Source organism: Antedon mediterranea, chromosome 5, assembly GCF_964355755.1.
Source record: "Antedon mediterranea chromosome 5, ecAntMedi1.1, whole genome shotgun sequence".
Classification (NCBI taxonomy): Eukaryota; Metazoa; Echinodermata; class Crinoidea; order Comatulida; family Antedonidae; genus Antedon; species Antedon mediterranea.
In genome coordinates this window covers 29,534,562-29,553,024 of record NC_092674.1, presented here as the reverse complement: position 1 = coordinate 29,553,024, position 18,463 = coordinate 29,534,562, and the positions used below count along the sequence as shown (strand labels likewise).

Here is an 18,463-nt window from a genome sequence, read left to right as displayed (position 1 = left end):
GCTCCTAATATACATATATTTAAAAAAATGATAAATGACCAAAGATAAAATATACTTGAAACTCTATATTTTTTCATGAAATCTTTTTTTTTTTTTTTTTTTTTGTTGTTGTTGTTGTTTTTGTACTGTAATTGATAACTTGTGTAATAGTATAAATAGTTTTGTAGTAAGTAACGGCCTTGTGAAAAACACCAATATGGTGATTCAAGTGTTGCATCCGTTTTTAAATAAAGTTGTTATTATTATATTATTATTATATATATATATATAAATATATTTATCGGAAGTCATAGTCTTAGCTGGTCCAGGAAATCTTCAATGAGAATCATCAATCGTCATTTCATTAATTTCATATAAATACATCGTTCAAAGTAATTTTTAAAATTTAATAACTTCTATATTATGAGTGATGGAAATAAATTAATATCTATATTTCCTTTCTAGGTACTATTACTATACACAGTAGCCATTATAATGCCTGGTAATAAACCGAACATGTCAGAAGTCCACTTTGGTGCCGAAGGAATATATCAAATTAGCGCCACCAATTTTGGGAATTAAGAGCAGCCGACAACCAAGAAGATTGCAAAAAATCTATTTTAAATAATATTTATAATTTAAAATATAAAGTAGGGTAATAATTGTTTGAACTGGTTATTAATGATAATCATATTTCATAATTTTAAATTTGTGGCAATGAATTTTCTATTTATTTTTACCTCTCTCTCTTGGAAAATGTTGGAATATTTGTGTACGAGGCTAGGTCTAGGATGTTTCTAAGCAACAATCCCAAAAAAGTTAGAACTGAAATGTGATAAAAATTGACATTATTTAGACGGTTATGTATTAGCAAGACTCTCCTAAATTGAAGGTTTGTTAATTTATTTATACGTGCACATACTTATAATTATGACAACCCAACACAGAGACTAATCTCCTAAATAAAAGCTTATTAGGCCGAGAGGCCTAGGCCCCTAGCCTAGGCTAGCCCTCTACTCTAGTCAGCAGCAGGACAGGGTGGTGTTGTTTTGGTTCATCAGCAGCGCAGGGAGAGACGATCGGGACCAGAGACGTTCGGGCCCAGACGATCGGGCCCAAAACATTCTCGGAAACAAAAAATTAATAATTATTGGATTTAAATAAAGTAAGAAAAATATAAAAATATGTAGGGCCTAGACCTAGGCTAGGCCTGCCTCTCTACTACTCTCTCTAGCCTAGCTAGTAGGCCTAGTACAGTAGGCCCTGTTCAGTGTTAGTAGTATTACCGAATCAGGTTTCACGCATGTGCTATTAATTAAGTAAAGTTGTATCACAACACAAAATACTATCGGGCCCAACGCTAAGACGTTGGTTCTGAACATGGTTCTGAAAATACTGGACGATTGGGACCAACTGGTAAGACGATTGATAATTTTAGCAATGTCATAAAAAAAATTACATGTACCAGGATAAAAAAAACAAATATAAAATTATCAATATAATCGGTATTAATTGGGTATAGCTTTTTTTTAAATGCACTTCTACATATCCCAATTGCTGGTCCAAAAAATCATCCTGCTACAAGCTTGCCTAGATGTAGAATACTTTTGCCTTGCTTTAGGTAGTCTAAATTTAACTTAAACCATATATTGTAATTATAGTGATTGTGGTGGCAGCAAATATTTAATCATTAAAAAAAAAAAATTTCAATTTTTTTTTAATGGAAAAGACTTGTTTTACAATTTTTTGGATAATCCCACCCACTATTTTTTTTTTCATACCCAAAAACCCCCTGTTCTAGAATTGATTATTATACAGCATTTTGATAATTGAAAATTGCGTTTTTGTAAATATTAAGCATAGATTTTATATTGATCTACAGTAGATTAAACTTAAAGTCAAAAACAAAACATTGTTAGTTAAAAAATTATATATATATTTATTTTATTGACAAATCAATGGTATTTTTTGATTTTTATTATTAGTAATAGTATTAGATTATAGTTTAATGTTGATTATTACTGGAGATTAAAATGCTTCGTGTATGTCATGATTTTTTTAATTGTATACAGTATATTTATTTATTATATAAACTAAAGTAGCTTTAGCTTTATTAATTTATAGGAAGGAAAAAGGGAATCTTGCAATCCCCCTGCTCCCCTTGTACAGTAATTCAAAGTGCTTATAGAGATGGAATTTAATCTGTTGAAGCCTATGGCAACAATTAATACAGGCAGCTTTTTATAGAAATAGGTCAACATAAGGGTAAGCAACAGCCTATCAGACTATCCTATCTCAGCAGCCAATACTGTGCATGAGTGGTTGGCTTTTGGTTAGGCCAATACAACGACAGCAGTCAGCCAAGTGTAGCTTACACACTCGTCGTTGCTGTTGGCCAGGACTTGGTGTATGGTAGGGATGGCGTGAAATATCCGCCATCCCTACAACACACACTGGCCTGGCCAACAATTATGATATAATTTGCCCTTTTTGTTTGATGATGTCAACTTGGACTTGATATAATTTATCCTTGAACTTAAATCAGGTAGTAGTTAGTAATACCATAGAGTGCAAGCTATTTTGTCTACAAGCTGTTATGTAATGATGGATGCCATGTTTTTGTGGTTTTTACAATTTGTGGTTAGAGGTTGCCTGAAATTGTGATCATTATATTTAAGTGAGTATTATTCTTTGCACCATTGTATTAAATGATTATTATATAATAATAATGAATGTAATGAATTCAGTAAATTTACACAAATGTATTTACTGTACACAGTAGTGAAATTTTAGCAATAAAGTTAGCGTCAATGAAAAAATGCGCGATAATTAACAGATTAAAAATGTCTGTCATTTTTATTGAATCATTTGTTTGCTCATAAATTAATTTCAACACCGTTATTTGCCGTTTCGGTTTATCATGTGTTCTTTCAAAATGTGTGTACCGGAAATCAAATTAAACCATTAAATAAGCAAATTATATTTGGAGGAGAGTTCATTTTTTTGTGATTGCTCTATAATATAACTGGGAAATATGTTGTAGTTATACTATTTCTCAGTTATTAACCCAGATCAGATTTGTATGTAAGGTTATTTTAGTAATAAAATACAATACTACTAATTTTATGATCATATTCTGGTGTTGTGTTATACCCAATGTGTGTTAAATAGAATTGACATACAATGGTCTTCTTTGTAAGGAGTGTTTATGTTATGAATCTGTCAACCAATAGTAAATAATTGTAAGCTATAAAAAGGAAAACGCTCCAAGCCTTTTCTTCAGTTGGTTTGACCATTAAAGCCCAAGTTCAATATACCACAGCTTGACCCTGACATTGTCCTGATGCTAATATGTTTGACAGCTTTAAATAGATTAGCATACAAAGTACTTGAAGGTCAGTGTGTATAGAGTTGAAACTGACCATTTAAGCTAAATAGTAGGTTGACCATTTGAACTAGATGAATTTCCTGTCATAGTACTGTAGTGTACTTTGATCAAAACAGTATTTTTTTTGCAGAATTGCTTTACCTTTAATACAGTCTGCATACAATATTTATTTTTTATTTATGATCATAACATTGATTTTGTACTTGATTATAACAGTATTCAAATACAGTACAATTTAAATATTATAAAGAATTATTTTATGTAAAATATTTCTCCCTGTCTTCAGCCTTTTGTGCTATACAGAGTATTATAGTATAGTATAGTGATCAGTAATTGCATGTTTGTTTGTCCTAACTGAACTGACCCGAGTGGAGATTAATTACTCGACCATTGAGTCAATTCTGGACAATCTGGTGTCCAGTTATATAATTACCGAGGTCATGTTTAAATTTGCTTTATTGATTGTGAAGCAGTGGGATATCATTTACAAATGCGCAGGTGTTGTATTTAACAAACTATAAAACCATATTTACTAAGATCTTACTTGCAGAATAAACACAGAATTTTGAAATCAATCAATAATGTCTTTTATTTCGAAAATATTTCATCCATATCAAACAAATTACAAAAAGTAAAAACAATATAGGCCTACAATTTTTAGTTATGGAGCATATATTTACAAACACATGCAACAAGAATATTAAGAAGGTATATCAGTACTCTAGGCTTTTGATGATGTGAATAGATTCTTGAAATGTGTCGCTTAATTTCGAGACTGTCTGCATTATTATTAAATGCCTTATGATATTAATTCTCACTTGTATAACAACTACATAGTGCACTCTTCCCAAGGAAATAACTAAACATTTATTGCATATAAAAACATATGAACACATGGTGACACAATTGTAACAACATTAGATGATATATTGTAACACTTTATTTATTATAATTTAATAATTGATTATATTTCTACAGATGGCTGCTCCGTTACCCGCAATTCCCACGTCTCATGAGCACTCCAAAATGCGTGGCCAGGTTACGTTACACCGTGTGCCGAGCCCACCAAACAAGCTAAAACCTCAAGATGGCTACCGTAAACCAACGCTGAAGATGAAAAGAGAAGTACAACTGAAACAACACACGATGTGGCAGAAACAACCTAACCTATCAAACACAGATGTTCAAAAGTTAGTAAATTTATCTATTTACAGTAAAATAATTTGTTTGAAAACCACTAAATGTTATATATTGTACCGTAATTTTTTCTGTATTATAAAAACAAGCATCTTCGTATTACTATAAAAAAATTGCAATAAACCAAAAAATAGATTTAGGCCTACTGTAATGGTCTAACAGTATTCAGATATTAGTAAAAATTGATTCCAATGGGAAAAATTAAAAACGGTTTTTAATTACAGATACCGCAACAGTTATAAACACAACCTGTGCGTAGAGATGTTGAAGGATGGATACCATCACTCGTTCTCAGAACTCTTTGCGCTGATTAGACAACAGAAGGATCAGCAATTCAAATCAGGCAGTAATGATTCCGACTCCTCGACCACATTACTCGAAGATCAGGAAGAAAAACTAAATGAGTTGAAATTACATTTGACAGAAGCGGAGGGTGCTTTGAGAATAAGTATGTAACATTGTTGTACTGTGAAAATGTTATGTGCCCATATATGGACATGATGATGTCATACCACTACCATATTTGGGCATATCACTACCATATTTGAGCACATCACACTTCTAATTTTGTTTATTTTTTTTTAGATGATCTAGAAGCAGTTTACAAAGCTAGGAATAAATTAGCGGAATACTTCCTGACCTCTGGTGATCTTTGGTTGTCCGACCATTTCTTTTCCTCATGTCTCAGCACGTCTGTTGATATCCCAGGCGATGGACGGACGAAAGGGGAAGCGCATTGTAACATGGGCCTTGCCTTCGAACGTAGACGTAAGTAAAATACTACGTATGACCCAAATTTAATAGTAATATGACCCAAAACAAGAATAAAACATTTATGAATTTGTTTTTTTAGGAGATTACAACAAAGCAACAGAAAATTTTGAAGAATTTTACAACTTAACATCCAAAAACGAATGGTGCACAAGCGATGGAAAGAATTTGCACTCGTCGGCTTGCGAACATCTCCGTAGGGTGTACACAGCTGTAGCGGATGCATTACAAAAAGGGGATAGCGACAACGCAGAGCTAGCCATCAAATACTTCCAGCAAGCCTTTGATATGGCTAAAGAAAGTAAGTTTGCTATCATCATAATGTATTTGTAGGGTGAAGTTAATGGATTAGGACTAAATACTAGCCCCCTAGCCTAGCTATTAACTAACTTAATATTTGTTTTCTGAAAGGTGGTGACGAGGCTAAAGAAGGTGATGCAAGCTACAGACTAGGCCTGGCTTATGAAGACATAGCAGATTCAGAAACAGCTCTTATGGTACATTTATAACACTAGTCTGAAATCAGTTTGTAACATCTTAAGCTTGGTTCCCACTAGAGATGCAACACAAGGATGTATGTGATTTCACCAATCACAAAGCGATGAATTATTCAAATTCAAACAGATAGTTGTCATTGGTCAACTTGCTTGCGTCTCTAGTAGGAACCAAGCTTAAGATGTACAAACTAAAATAAATTAGATAAAAATAAATAAAACCACATATAGATATTGGTTATTAGATGGACATAATATTGATGGATTGATTATCATTTTAAATGTTTAATATGTTTGTAAATTGGCAGTATCACAATGGATTTATGGACATGTGTAAAAAACTTGGAGATGAAGTAGGAGTGGGGAAAGCCTGTCAAGCTATAGCTAAATCATACGAGAAGTAAGTTAAAATAAGTATTCATACTGCAATAATCATCTATCACCCTCTATCTTATTCTTAAGCTCGTTCTAGACTATCAAACTTATATGCGACATATTACTACCATATTTGGGCACATTACACTCTTTTTGTCGAACTAGTAAAATTTGCAACAGAATTAATTCACCTGGTGTAAAACGGTCTCATAATTGATATTTATATTGTACAGTGTACAATAGGTAAACATACAATAATTGTTACTTCTCTATTTATAGTCAAGGTAAACTAGAAGATGCCATACGTTATCTGGAGATGTTTGTTGACGTCGCAGAAAAGAGTAAACAAGATGGCGCTCAATCTGAGGCTTGTACGTGTTTAGGAAACATATTCAATTCATTGGTAAGTTTACTCAATTCAACTTTATATATCCAGAGAGACCATTTTTTAAGGAATTTTGATAATTCATACATAACACCTTGTTCTAATCATTGCTTTAAAAATGTTAAATTTTATAGGGGGAGTATGAGAAAGCATCTCAGTATTTTGGCAAAGCATTCAATATCGCTCGCAGTATGAACGACAATGTTGCCACAGCATCAACGAGGGTGCTCTTTGGGATCTCCAGCGCCCACAAGGCCTTGCAAGCATTTGCTATATGCGTTGATCAACCTTCCCGTGAACTAAAGAAACGACTTCTTAATTGGAAGGACATGCGAAGTGATCAGTTTGAGGAGACTTTGACTGAACAACGTGAGTTAACAAATTATCTATTTATTTATATGAACTCTTATACCCTTGTCACATCTCGCTGATGAGAGGCATGTTTTTGTACCAAGATGTTCACAGTTCTTACTGCGCGCGTGTATTGCCCTGGTATTACCCTTGTCACATCTCACTGGTGAGAGGCATGTTTTTGTACCAAGATGTTCACAGTTCTTACTGCGCGCGTGTATTGCCCTGGTATTACCCTTGTCACATCTCACTGGTGAGAGGCATGTTTTTGTACGAAGACGTTCACAGTTCTTACTGCACGCGTGTATTGCCCAGGTTATTACCCTTGTCACATCTCACTGGTGAGAGGCATGTTTTTGTACCAAGATGTTCTCAGTTCTTACTGCGCGCGTGTATTGAATTGAATTGAATTGAAATTTATATTTGAATTGAAATTTATATTTATACTGGGTATTGCCCTGGTATTAAACTGACCAATCATAGTAATCAAGTATGAAAACGTTAATAAGTCGGAAGATCAAACCAGGTTACAAGTTGTAATAATTTATGCAGATGTGAAAGAGGTATTATTTTATGTTTATTTGTATTCAATAAACATAAATTAATTTTTATTTTTTTTCAGACACGGAGAATGAAGATTCGTAGGTTGTTTATGTCAACAAAAATATAACTGTATCTGAATAACCAAGTTCAGTGTGTATATAGAGAAGCTGTAAATAGCTTAGTAGATCTTTTAAGCTGTGTAAATAATAATAAAGAGAGATCATACAATCATAACATTGTGTGGTTTATATATAAAATACTAGGCAATTTGGGGTTAAATTGATATAATTCGTAGTATCATCATGGAGGATAAAATGTATACTTGTTTGCGTGTGATATCTTTTAGTACATAAGTGTCAAAATGTTTTTATTTGTTATTTTACAAATTTGTTTCGTTCATTCATGCATGAATGTTTTGTGATGGTACGTTCAGAGTAAATTTGATCAGTTTAAGATCAAAGTTGTTGATTTGTTGGGCTTTCATAACCAACAAGAGTTCAGTGTCATAAGAGATGGCTTCCGCTAATTTCTTACTGGTCCAGTAAGAGTTTTACGCCACATACGATACAAAAGCATAACTCTGTAGGTCTGAACAGGCCCTTAGTTTTAGTGTTTAAAAACTAGACTACATAAACAAAAGGAAAATTTATTTAAGTGTGCCTTATTTGCAAGTAGAATCTTTTTAATGAGCATCTTTTTTTTTTTGGCTTATTGTATTGTATAAAAAAGGCTTGTATAGACGGGCCTTCTTCATCTACCTCAAATTGGCTGCTATGTTGCGATGAGCCAATGTTTGGCACTCAAGTGAACATGTCATCCAATCAGAACAGTTCTTTGAACCAAAAGACACCTGTTTTGATTGGTGACTTTCTTGGGTGTCGTTTTAGCATGTAGTTAAATGCACTTCATGGGCAGCTTGGCAAGTACTAATGATCACCTGACTGCAATGTACTAAATCACCTAAGTCTTGTGGTGGCGGCAAGAAAGACAAACTATTTTGATACATATTGATGTATCCTAAAATACAATCAATAAACAATCTATTTGCCTAAAGCTTTGTCTACACTATCAAACCTTATTTTATGTGATGTGCCCATATATGGACATGATGATGTCATATCACTACTATATTTGGACATATCTCAACCATATGGGCACATCACATTTTTTGTCACATAAAGTTTGATAGTGTCGACAGAACTCGACAAAACAATGATGTTGCATTATATTATCCATAAGAAATGAGTAGTGCCACCACAAGTCTGATTGATTAGTAAACAGGCCGCCAGTGATGATCGCTAGTACTGCAATATTACTATTATATTTTCAGTTGTATTGTTCATAATTAATTCCAATATTTAATTCAACCCAGATAATAACACGAATCGGTTGAGTTGTTTTAGCAAAAAATTGTTAATGTAGCGTTTGATGTGACTTCTAAAATAGGGCTCGATCCAGAGTATCAAAAATCTTAACAGATGATTAATATAACTTCCATTCTACTAACCCCATAGGCATTGATATTAGTGATGTTTGAAAACCATTTGATTCATTTCTTGTATTATGAAGGGATGGGGTTGTTTTGGGATATGGGGTAGTATTGAGGAAATTCAATCACAATTTATGTTCTGTGACTACTTAGAAATTAAATGTTGCGAATGTAGAATATATTATATTCTTTCTTACCCATTGTGCGTTAATATTGCCATATATGCGCATATATTGTGTTAACATCATCCTATAGAGCCATCCTATAGAGCCATAGTAACTAGCTATGTCAAAAAATTAAAAGGTGGAAATTTGGGCATTTTTCCAAAATTTCCCTGTACTATGACAGTGATTTTTTCTAAAAATGGCCAAAATATCCACTTTTTAAAAATCAATAATTATGCAATAATATTGCCATATATGCGCATATACTGTGTTATCATCATCTTATAGAGCCATAGTAAGTAGTTATATCAAAAAATAAAAAGGTCGAAATTTGGGCATTTCTCAAAAATTTCCCTGTACTATAGTACAGGGATTTTTTCAAAAAAATGGCAAATTTACGACCTTTTTATTTTTCGATAAAACTGGTTACTATAGCACAATTCACAAGCGCAGAATGTATTCTTCGACTCTGCGCATGTTTATTATGCTATAGTAACCATTTATGTCAAAAGTGGTTACTATAGTACAATTGACATGCGCAGAACCAATTATTCGACTCTGCGCATGTTTATTATAATAGTAACCATTTAGGTCAAAAGTGGTTACTATAGCACAATTGACATGCGCAGAACGCATTATTCGACTCTGCGCATGTTTATTATGCTATAGTAACCATTTATGTCAAAAGTGGTTACTATAGCACAATTCACATGCGCAGAACGCATTACTTGACTTTGCGCATGTTTATTATGCTATAGTAACCATTTATGTCAAAAAATAAAAGGGTCGAAAATCGGGCATTTTTGAAAATTTCCCTGTACAGTACAGGGATTTTTTTTTTTAAATGGCCAATTTTCGTCCTTTTTATTTTTCGATAAAACTGGTTACTATAGCACAATTGACATGCGCAGAACGCATTATTTGACTCTGCGCATGTTTATTATGCTATAGCAACCATTTATGTCAAAAGTGGCTACTATAGCTCAATTGACATGCGCAGAAACAATTATTCGACTCTGCGCATGTTTATTATGCTGTAGTAACCATTTATGTCAAAAAATAAAAGGGTAAAAAATCGGCCATTTTTCGAAAATTTCCCTGTACAGGGATTTTTTCAAAAAAATTTCCAAAATATCCACTTTTTAATATATATATTGTATCAACCAGTAATGGCCCTGTTGGTTGAAGAATAAAGAGGACCGTTTCTCCCATTCAGAGCTTAAATATTTTTTACAAAATGTATTAAATAAATCATGTAAGAGGTACAGACTGTCCTGCTAAGATAACATCTCAATACACAATTACACATGAGGGACATAAAACAAAGAACCTAAACAAGTTCAGGCCTATAGCACACGAAAAGTAAATTAATATACAGAATTTTAGGAATTTTCGGAAAAGGAAAATTTCGAGACAACTTTTAGCATACGTCCATACGAAGCTCACATAGTAATATTAATGCATTAAAATGACATTTAAAAGAGCGAATATTTTGGATTATTAAAAAAAAATCTATAATAGTACAGAAAATGATACGGCTGACATTACATATTTCAAATAAATCTTTCTTTATTGAGCCTTTGACATAATTCATTCTCTTTAAGAAGCCTTTCACATTGGTCACGTGGATAGTAAATGATTCAAATGCTGTCACTTGGCACAAGTATGTAACTGTAGAGGTATGATAAGTAACTATTTTGGAAGTTGGAATATTTTGGAGATCACATGTAAATTTAAGTATACATGACTTTATCTAATTCTGCTCACAACATTTAATTGTTGTCAACTTTCTTAAATACACTTTCTTTAATAACAAACTATTCTAGCTTCCACTAAATATTTCAACAATAAATTCCATTAACCATTTACTGTATTTGGGAAAAACAACTCGTTTTAGTTAATTTCAAATTTACATATTCTTTAAAATGGCATTGAGATTGTGGTATATTTAACCAAAATAGATATATTTATTTTCGAAATTCCTGGTATAATAATTATTAATTTAATTCATTTTAATCAAAATATTTTAAATAATTTTATTTACTTTAATAAATGACTTTTAACAGAATCAAGAAGTCGGTGAATGGTGAAAAAAAACCACTAAAAAGTGGGAATTTGTTCCAAAAATTCCATTGTAAATTTCAATAATAAAGCATATTATATTACTTCTTTCTTATAGTTATATATTACATGATATCAATTGACCAATCAGGGTACATCTATAATTTCTATGCTTTAATTTAAATATAACTTTACCACCACATAATATTTGAGTTTAATATCTGAAATATATCTTGTCTATAGAACAAAACATATATTCTCAGTTTTCATTTAAAATACATGATCAAATGTTAAAACATTAAGGTTATACATAGTGCCAATACCATCTATCTAATAAAACAAAGTTGAAAAGGAGTGTTGCCAACATCCGGACCAGCCAAAGATGTTGCTCCTAAGCCCCTGGATTTTTCTTGCTAGGGCCAGCTTGGTAGGAGGCTAGTAGTTACCTCCACCAACGCGTGGTTGCCCCAGCTTGATGGCATCCAAAACACGTCCAATGTCGTAGTTCTTTGCTTTCAGCAGTTGTGACAACCAACCTCCTTCATCGTCAAAACCCATTGCCTTCATCTGAGCAAGTGCCTGGGCCTGTCGTGGATCTAATGCGTGAACAAAAATATTAATAAAGCGTTTCTTTCTTTTATTGCATATGTATTACAAAGCATTGACCTTGTGGTACTTTATTACAAAATAATTTAGCTACATTATGTATACTGTTACTCAACCACATTCAATCAATCCATCAATTTCAATCACTCCTCCTCAAATCAATTTCAATAACTCTCTTCCAAATCCTAATTCTGAACCGTAATGTGTTACCTTCAGTTCCTGGTAGTGGTACCCCATCTTGCACCATGGTCCATTCAGTGTCAGTCTCTTGGGTTTTTCCATTGTCGGTCTCCTAATAATATAAAAATAACTTAATTGTTAAAATAAACATAAACAAACAATAACAAACATAATAATGACTATTCTATGTTATTCTATGTTATTGACCTAGAAACCTAGATAGAATATCAATGAATGTCATACCATGCCTTCTGCAGCCGGCTTGCCATCACCCGATTCTGCATCCATTGCATTCTCCTGGCTGGTGGTAGCTTCTGAATTGTCTTCGCCTTTGTTTGCCTTCTTACCACCCTTGCCTCCATGCTTGCCTTGACCTTTACCTCTTCTTCCACACCCACCATGACGCCCTGGGAATCGTACACCTCCATGTTCAACGTCGATGTCAACATCAATACCTGCAAATGGTGAAAATTAAGCTATTACTAAGAATCAATGTTTACTAAGATATAATGGTTGATCCAAGAATACTGTAGATAGTTTTCAATAGTTATTGTCTTAATATCTTGTTTTACTCTTTTGTATTAGAAAGTAGTAAGTTCATCACATCTTACCAAATGGGTCCAGCATTTGAGCAACAGACTCTCCCATCTTCTGAAGGAACTCAGTAGCCTGCTTAGCCTCCTCATTCATCTCTTCAACGTTAGGCTTAGCTTCAGCTCCCTCTTGCTGCTGTTGTTGCTGCTGCTGTTGACGCATGTGCCTATGGAAGCGTTTCATGCCAGGGTGGCAACCAAAAGGACCAGCAAATGGTGGGAATCGATATCCAGGATTCCATTGGCCGTGCTGCAGGAAAACAAATTTAAAAGTTGAGCACAAATCAGTAAGTGAATAAAATAAATTATTGTAAAACTATCTAATTAGTCTTTCTCTTAACCTAGTAATAGTTAGTTAGGTAACCTAGTAATAGTTAGTTAACCTAGTAACTAATAGTTAATTTTTGATATCGATGTTAAAATAACTTACTCCGAAGAATGGACCTCTTCCAGCTGGCCGTGGAATCTTCTGAAATTCATGATCGGGATGAATTCCGGTTTTCTTGCATTTCTTGCAAAGATCAAAGTCTGGGCAAGTCTTGCACTTGAACCTTGGTCCACGTACTGGCCCTTCGCATCCATCGCAAACAACCCCAAAGTGTTGGGGGGGTTCCTCTTCATCCCCGCAGGGGCCGCATGGTTTACCTGGTCCCTTCTTGGATTCTACATGGTAACAAATATTTGTAAATGTTAAATACTATTTAATCAAAAACAATTGGTGACATTTTGAGCATTTAAATACATATACTAAAATCATAATTATAAAATAATTTACCGTGAATGTAAACACGAAAGATTTCTTCCTGAATCTGACCAAGACCTTCGATCAGCTCCTCATCACTAGAGAATGTTACCAAATCTCCTTCAGAATCTGTAAAATACCGGAAAAGAATAAATGATTTAATTAAATAGAATACGATTTTAGGAATAAACTAGTGCTCCTAAAAACAATAGGCCTTTACTGTATATATAATTAGAGAGTTAAGCGGAAGAATGAAAAAAAAAATGGAGAATGAAAAAAAACCCAAGAATAAACTTACCTTTGTAGGCAATTTTGATGTTACCAGCATTCACAAGTTTTGGAAATACCGACACTATCTTTTTGGACAGGTACTCGTAGCTACTGGTGACACCCTCGTCCAATGAGAATCGTCTAATTTCTGTGTCATCATCTGACGACTTTAGGTATGCTTTGACAGTGAGTGACATCTGTGAATAATTAATTAAATAATCATAAATTAAAATTGTAACATTAAAAGCTATATGGCCTATGGGGATATGCTTATAGTATAGTTGTTTGCAAAATAAAAACCCACCTAAATATGCGTTATCTTATATTGATCCAAAACTCTAGCAGGCCACATTAAACCATGGAGGTATAATTTTATACCTCCATGCATAAACTACTATATAGTTATTAGTAATTAGACCTAAAGTAGTCTATGTAGGCTGCTGACCACGATAAATTCCTGACCACCTACACTACACCAGGATCGGAGCAGAGCGCCCCGAACATACTCTACTTACTACTAGTACTAGAGTCTACTACACTAGCCAGCTATATAATAGACTATGATGAGGAGGCCTACTGACATTGCTGCTTAATTAATTTACACAACTTAAAAGCATTAAAATCCTTAACTAACTCAAAGACTAATACTCCATGCATATCATACACAAATTTTAAATTAAGCGTACATTTAATTAATTATTTAAACATCAATTTTTGGTACACAAATTTCGTGACGATTTTGTTGACATCAGAGTAGAAGCAGCAGTGAAGCGAAGAGAGATTACGAATTATGATTGGCCAATTATGACGTCATCATTTTAACACGCTTGACTTATTTTAGAGAACAAGTTAGTGCTTAAACTATGAGTATGATGCCGTTATGTAAGAAAATCATCTTGCTAGAAAAATCGGTTCTTTTAATTCATATATAATAATACAATTCTTAGATTACCTATTCCAACTAAATATAACAGGATCTTTTACATTAGTTCGAATGTATTGCATATTCAGGCAGACTCCCTGGCCTTTAGTATTTAAGCCAATTTTTAAGTTTAAAACTGTTTTAGTGAGTTATACTGTAATTTTGATTAATAATTACAAGTTCAAGAATAAGCTGGTTCTAGGAAAATGTGTGTTTAGTATTCTATTGCATATCGCATCACATTACCAAATATTATTTGGTTTAATTAAAAGTAATTTTTTTGCTTTTACTAAGGAAGAATAAAAAAGAGACGCAGAAAAATGATGTATGATGATATTTCCAATCATACAAGTAATGTAGGCCTACTCACATTTCACGTTTTGCGTCTCTGATGATCTTCAAAATAATTAGTCCTACTGCTTTTTTAACTGCGGTATCGTAGTAGCTATAAATTTAGCAAATTGTAGAAATGTCGTAAAGTTAAACGCTTTTCAGTCTTCGTTTTTGTAGATGATCTTCTGCCTGCTGCCAGTCGATTGAGTGAAGAGCGACGTTTTAGCGTTAACTTATATACAAACAGCCTTTCACACTAGAACCTACTAGATCCAGTGACTTTACTGTTTTGAAAGCTGCCATCAAGGATTAGTGCTAAAAATAGACATGACGTCATGCTTCACAAACACGGTTCATCGATTCCGTTGTTAAAATCCTACCCGTTTAAATAGAATTAGTATCAATAACAAGTTCATTTGTTTTTTTTTATGATAGGATGGGCATACACGCATCTGTTAAAATATTCGAATCACCTCGAAGCTATGACGAAATAAACAAATTCAGAATTTCGAAACATAATATTGCGAAAGCGTAAAATAAATGGCCTTCTTTATCTTTCCAGGTTGCGTTTTTCGTTATTTTGTTACTTCTATGGAGAAACTTATTCCTATGCTTATATGTTACTATACTACAAATACACACTGCACTGTCAATTAATTTACAACTAAACCTCATTTCTTCGTTTTTTAATTATATTAAATGTCAATAAACAACCAATTTTCTCACTCTATTCAGTAGAATAGAATTTTTACTTAGGCCTAAATGCGTATTTTAGTAATACAAAGTACGGTATGTTTTATTTATCTATATTTGTTTTAGTGATACGTACGTACATGCACGCATTTTAAATGTCTGATTTGTTTTGTATTTGTAATTAATTACATCATGTAATTTTTAGGAATAAATAATTCTAAACAAATATAAAGCTAAAACTAGCTACTCGCGATGCGATGCGCTTACGCACAAGTATATGGAGTCCCTACAAATTCAGACGCCTATGGCTAAAATTTTGATATTAAATAAAATTAAAATTAAAATATTTAGACCGAATCTTTTAACCACAATAACAAAATATATAAACTTGGTATGTGTAGGCATATAGCATAATCTATGTGACTTTTGTGGCTATGTTGTGTTGCTTTGTCTGTATCGTGAATGTGTACAATTAATCCTGTAAATATTATAATTGATATAGGCCCACAAAAGAACATGAACCAGAACAACATCTATAACTTTAATTAAAGAAATATAGTAAAAACAAACAAACAAACAAACTTATCAGAGCCTCGAAATAAAACAGTACAGTTAAGTACCTAGCGCCCTCTATAATACTCGTTTCCTCAATACAGTTTTTGTATGTGTTGTCTAGATCTAGGACAGATGGTTACACAAAGCTGAGGTGCGCGTATAAAAACGAATACAATGTTATCAGCGTTTGTACGCGCACGTACAATTTTATCAAGAAAAACTTGCGTCGATCCTTTGGACTTTGTGATGAACGAACCATTTGATCAAATGGATCTCCTTACCCACTGCTGCATCAAACCTCCCCACCCCTCCCCAAAATTAGGCTTACCTTATAGTATAAACTAGTAAATGAAAAAAACTTGAAAACAATTTGAAGGAAAACATTTATTACTATGTACAAAACAAACATGTGATCATTTTGACGATGTAAGCATTTAATACTAGTTATAAAATGATGGGTAAAAAGAACAAAGCAAGTAGAGGGACACTACTATTATGTAAATACTGAATACAGAGCAATTGTGCTTCTGGCGCAAAAGTGGTTTAAAATTAGAGGGTTATTTGTAGCTCATCTAGCTCAAGAACCCTGTAATTAGAGGGGTAACATTAGTGATGTCCATCTGTTTATCATCTAGCTCAAGAACCCTGTAATTAGAGGGGTAACATTAGTGATGTTCATCTGTTTATCATCTAGCTCAAGAACCCTGTGATTAGAGGGGTAACATTAGTGATGTTCATCTAGCTCAAGAACCCTGTAATTAGAGGGGTAACATTAGTGATGTTCATCTAGCTCAAGAACCCTGTAATTAGAGGGGTAACATTAGTGATGTTCATCTAGCTCAAGAACCCTGTAATTAGAGGGGTAACATTAGTGATGTTCATCTAGCTCAAGAACCCTGTAATTAGAGGGGTAACATTAGTGATGTTCATCTAGCTCAAGAACCCTGTAATTAGAAGGGTAACATTAGTGATGTTCATCTAGCTCAAGAACCCTGTAATTAGAGGGGTAACATTAGTGATGTTCATCTAGCTCAAGAACCCTGTAATTAGAGGGGTAACATTAGTGATGTTCATCTGTTTATCATCTAGCTCAAGAACCCTGTGATTAGAGGGGTAACATTAGTGATGTTCATCTAGCTCAAGAACCCTGTAATTAGAGGGGTAACATTAGTGATGTTCATCTAGCTCAAGAACCCTGTAATTAGAGGGGTAACATTAGTGATGTTCATCTAGCTCAAGAACCCTGTAATTAGAGGGGTAACATTAGTGATGTTCATCTAGCTCAAGAACCCTGTAATTAGAGGGCTAACATTAGTGATGTTCATCTAGCTCAAGAACCCTGTAATTAGAGGGGTAACATTAGTGATGTTCATCTAGCTCAAGAACCCTGTAATTAGAGGGGTAACATTAGTGATGTTCATCTAGCTCAAGAACCCTGTAATTAGAGGGCTAACATTAGTGATGTTCATCTAGCTCAAGAACCCTGTAATTAGAGGGGTAACATTAGTGATGTTCATCTAGCTCAAGAACCCTGTAATTAGAGGGGTAACATTAGTGATGTTCATCTAGCTCAAGAACCCTGTAATTAGAGGGCTAACATTAGTGATGTTCATCTAGCTCAAGAACCCTGTAATTAGAGGGCTAACATTAGTGATGTTCATCTAGCTCAAGAACCCTGTAATTAGAGGGCTAACATTAGTGATGTTCATCTAGCTCAAGAACCCTGCAATTAGAGGGCTAACATTAGTGATGTTCATCTAGCTCAAGAACCCTGTAATTAGAGGGGTAACATTAGTGATGTTCATCTAGCTCAAGAACCCTGTAATTAGAGGGCTAACATTAGTGATGTTCATCTAGCTCAAGAACCCTGTAATTAGAGGGCTAACATTAGTGATGTTCATCTAGCTCAAGAACCCTGTAATTAGAGGGCTAACATTAGTGATGTTCATCTAGCTCAAGAACCCTGTAATTAGAGGGCTAACATTAGTGATGTTCATCTAGCTCAAGAACCCTGTAATTAGAGGGGTAACATTAGTGATGTTCATCTAGCTCAAGAACCCTGCAATTAGAGGGCTAACATTAGTGATGTTCATCTAGCTCAAGAACCCTGTAATTAGAGGGGTAACATTAGTGATGTTCATCTAGCTCAAGAACCCTGTAATTAGAGGGGTAACATTAGTGATGTTCATCTAGCTCAAGAACCCTGCAATTAGAGGGCTAACATTAGTGATGTTCATCTAGCTCAAGAACCCTGTAATTAGAGGGGTAACATTAGTGATGTTCATCTAGCTCAAGAACCCTGTAATTAGAGGGGTAACATTAGTGATGTTCATCTAGCTCAAGAACCCTGTAATTAGAGGGGTAACATTAGT

At 33.8% G+C, this 18,463-nt stretch overlaps 2 protein-coding genes across 4 annotated transcripts; one reads left to right on the top strand and one right to left on the bottom strand.

Annotated features, from left to right (window-relative positions):
• Positions 1-768: 768 nt before the first annotated feature.
• On the top strand, positions 769-9,478 carry LOC140050328 (tetratricopeptide repeat protein 29-like). 2 transcript variants are annotated; one of them, XM_072095475.1, is made up of 10 exons: positions 769-871; positions 4,346-4,557; positions 4,789-5,012; positions 5,150-5,332; positions 5,418-5,636; positions 5,747-5,832; positions 6,138-6,229; positions 6,484-6,607; positions 6,724-6,958; positions 7,563-9,478. In XM_072095475.1, exons 2-10 carry the CDS (start codon positions 4,346-4,348, stop codon positions 7,583-7,585), a joined length of 1,398 nt encoding a protein of 465 aa, XP_071951576.1. In that variant the 5' UTR covers positions 769-871; the 3' UTR covers positions 7,586-9,478. The 2 variants fall into 2 exon arrangements, with proteins under 2 accessions (XP_071951576.1, XP_071951575.1); XM_072095474.1 differs by lacking the exon at positions 769-871 and adding an exon at positions 2,343-2,656.
• Positions 9,479-10,680: 1,202 nt separating this feature from the next.
• Positions 10,681-15,113, bottom strand: LOC140050329 (sequestosome-1-like). Of its 2 annotated transcripts, none has more exons than XM_072095478.1 (8): positions 14,881-15,113; positions 13,617-13,785; positions 13,352-13,447; positions 13,007-13,239; positions 12,595-12,826; positions 12,227-12,438; positions 12,014-12,095; positions 10,681-11,793 (listed from the first exon to the last, which is right to left on the bottom strand). In XM_072095478.1, exons 2-8 carry the CDS (start codon positions 13,783-13,785, stop codon positions 11,633-11,635), a joined length of 1,185 nt encoding a protein of 394 aa, XP_071951579.1. In that variant the 5' UTR covers positions 14,881-15,113; the 3' UTR covers positions 10,681-11,632. The 2 variants fall into 2 exon arrangements, with proteins under 2 accessions (XP_071951579.1, XP_071951577.1); XM_072095476.1 differs by lacking the exon at positions 14,881-15,113 and adding an exon at positions 14,275-14,768.
• Between the last annotated feature and the right edge of the window lie 3,350 nt (positions 15,114-18,463).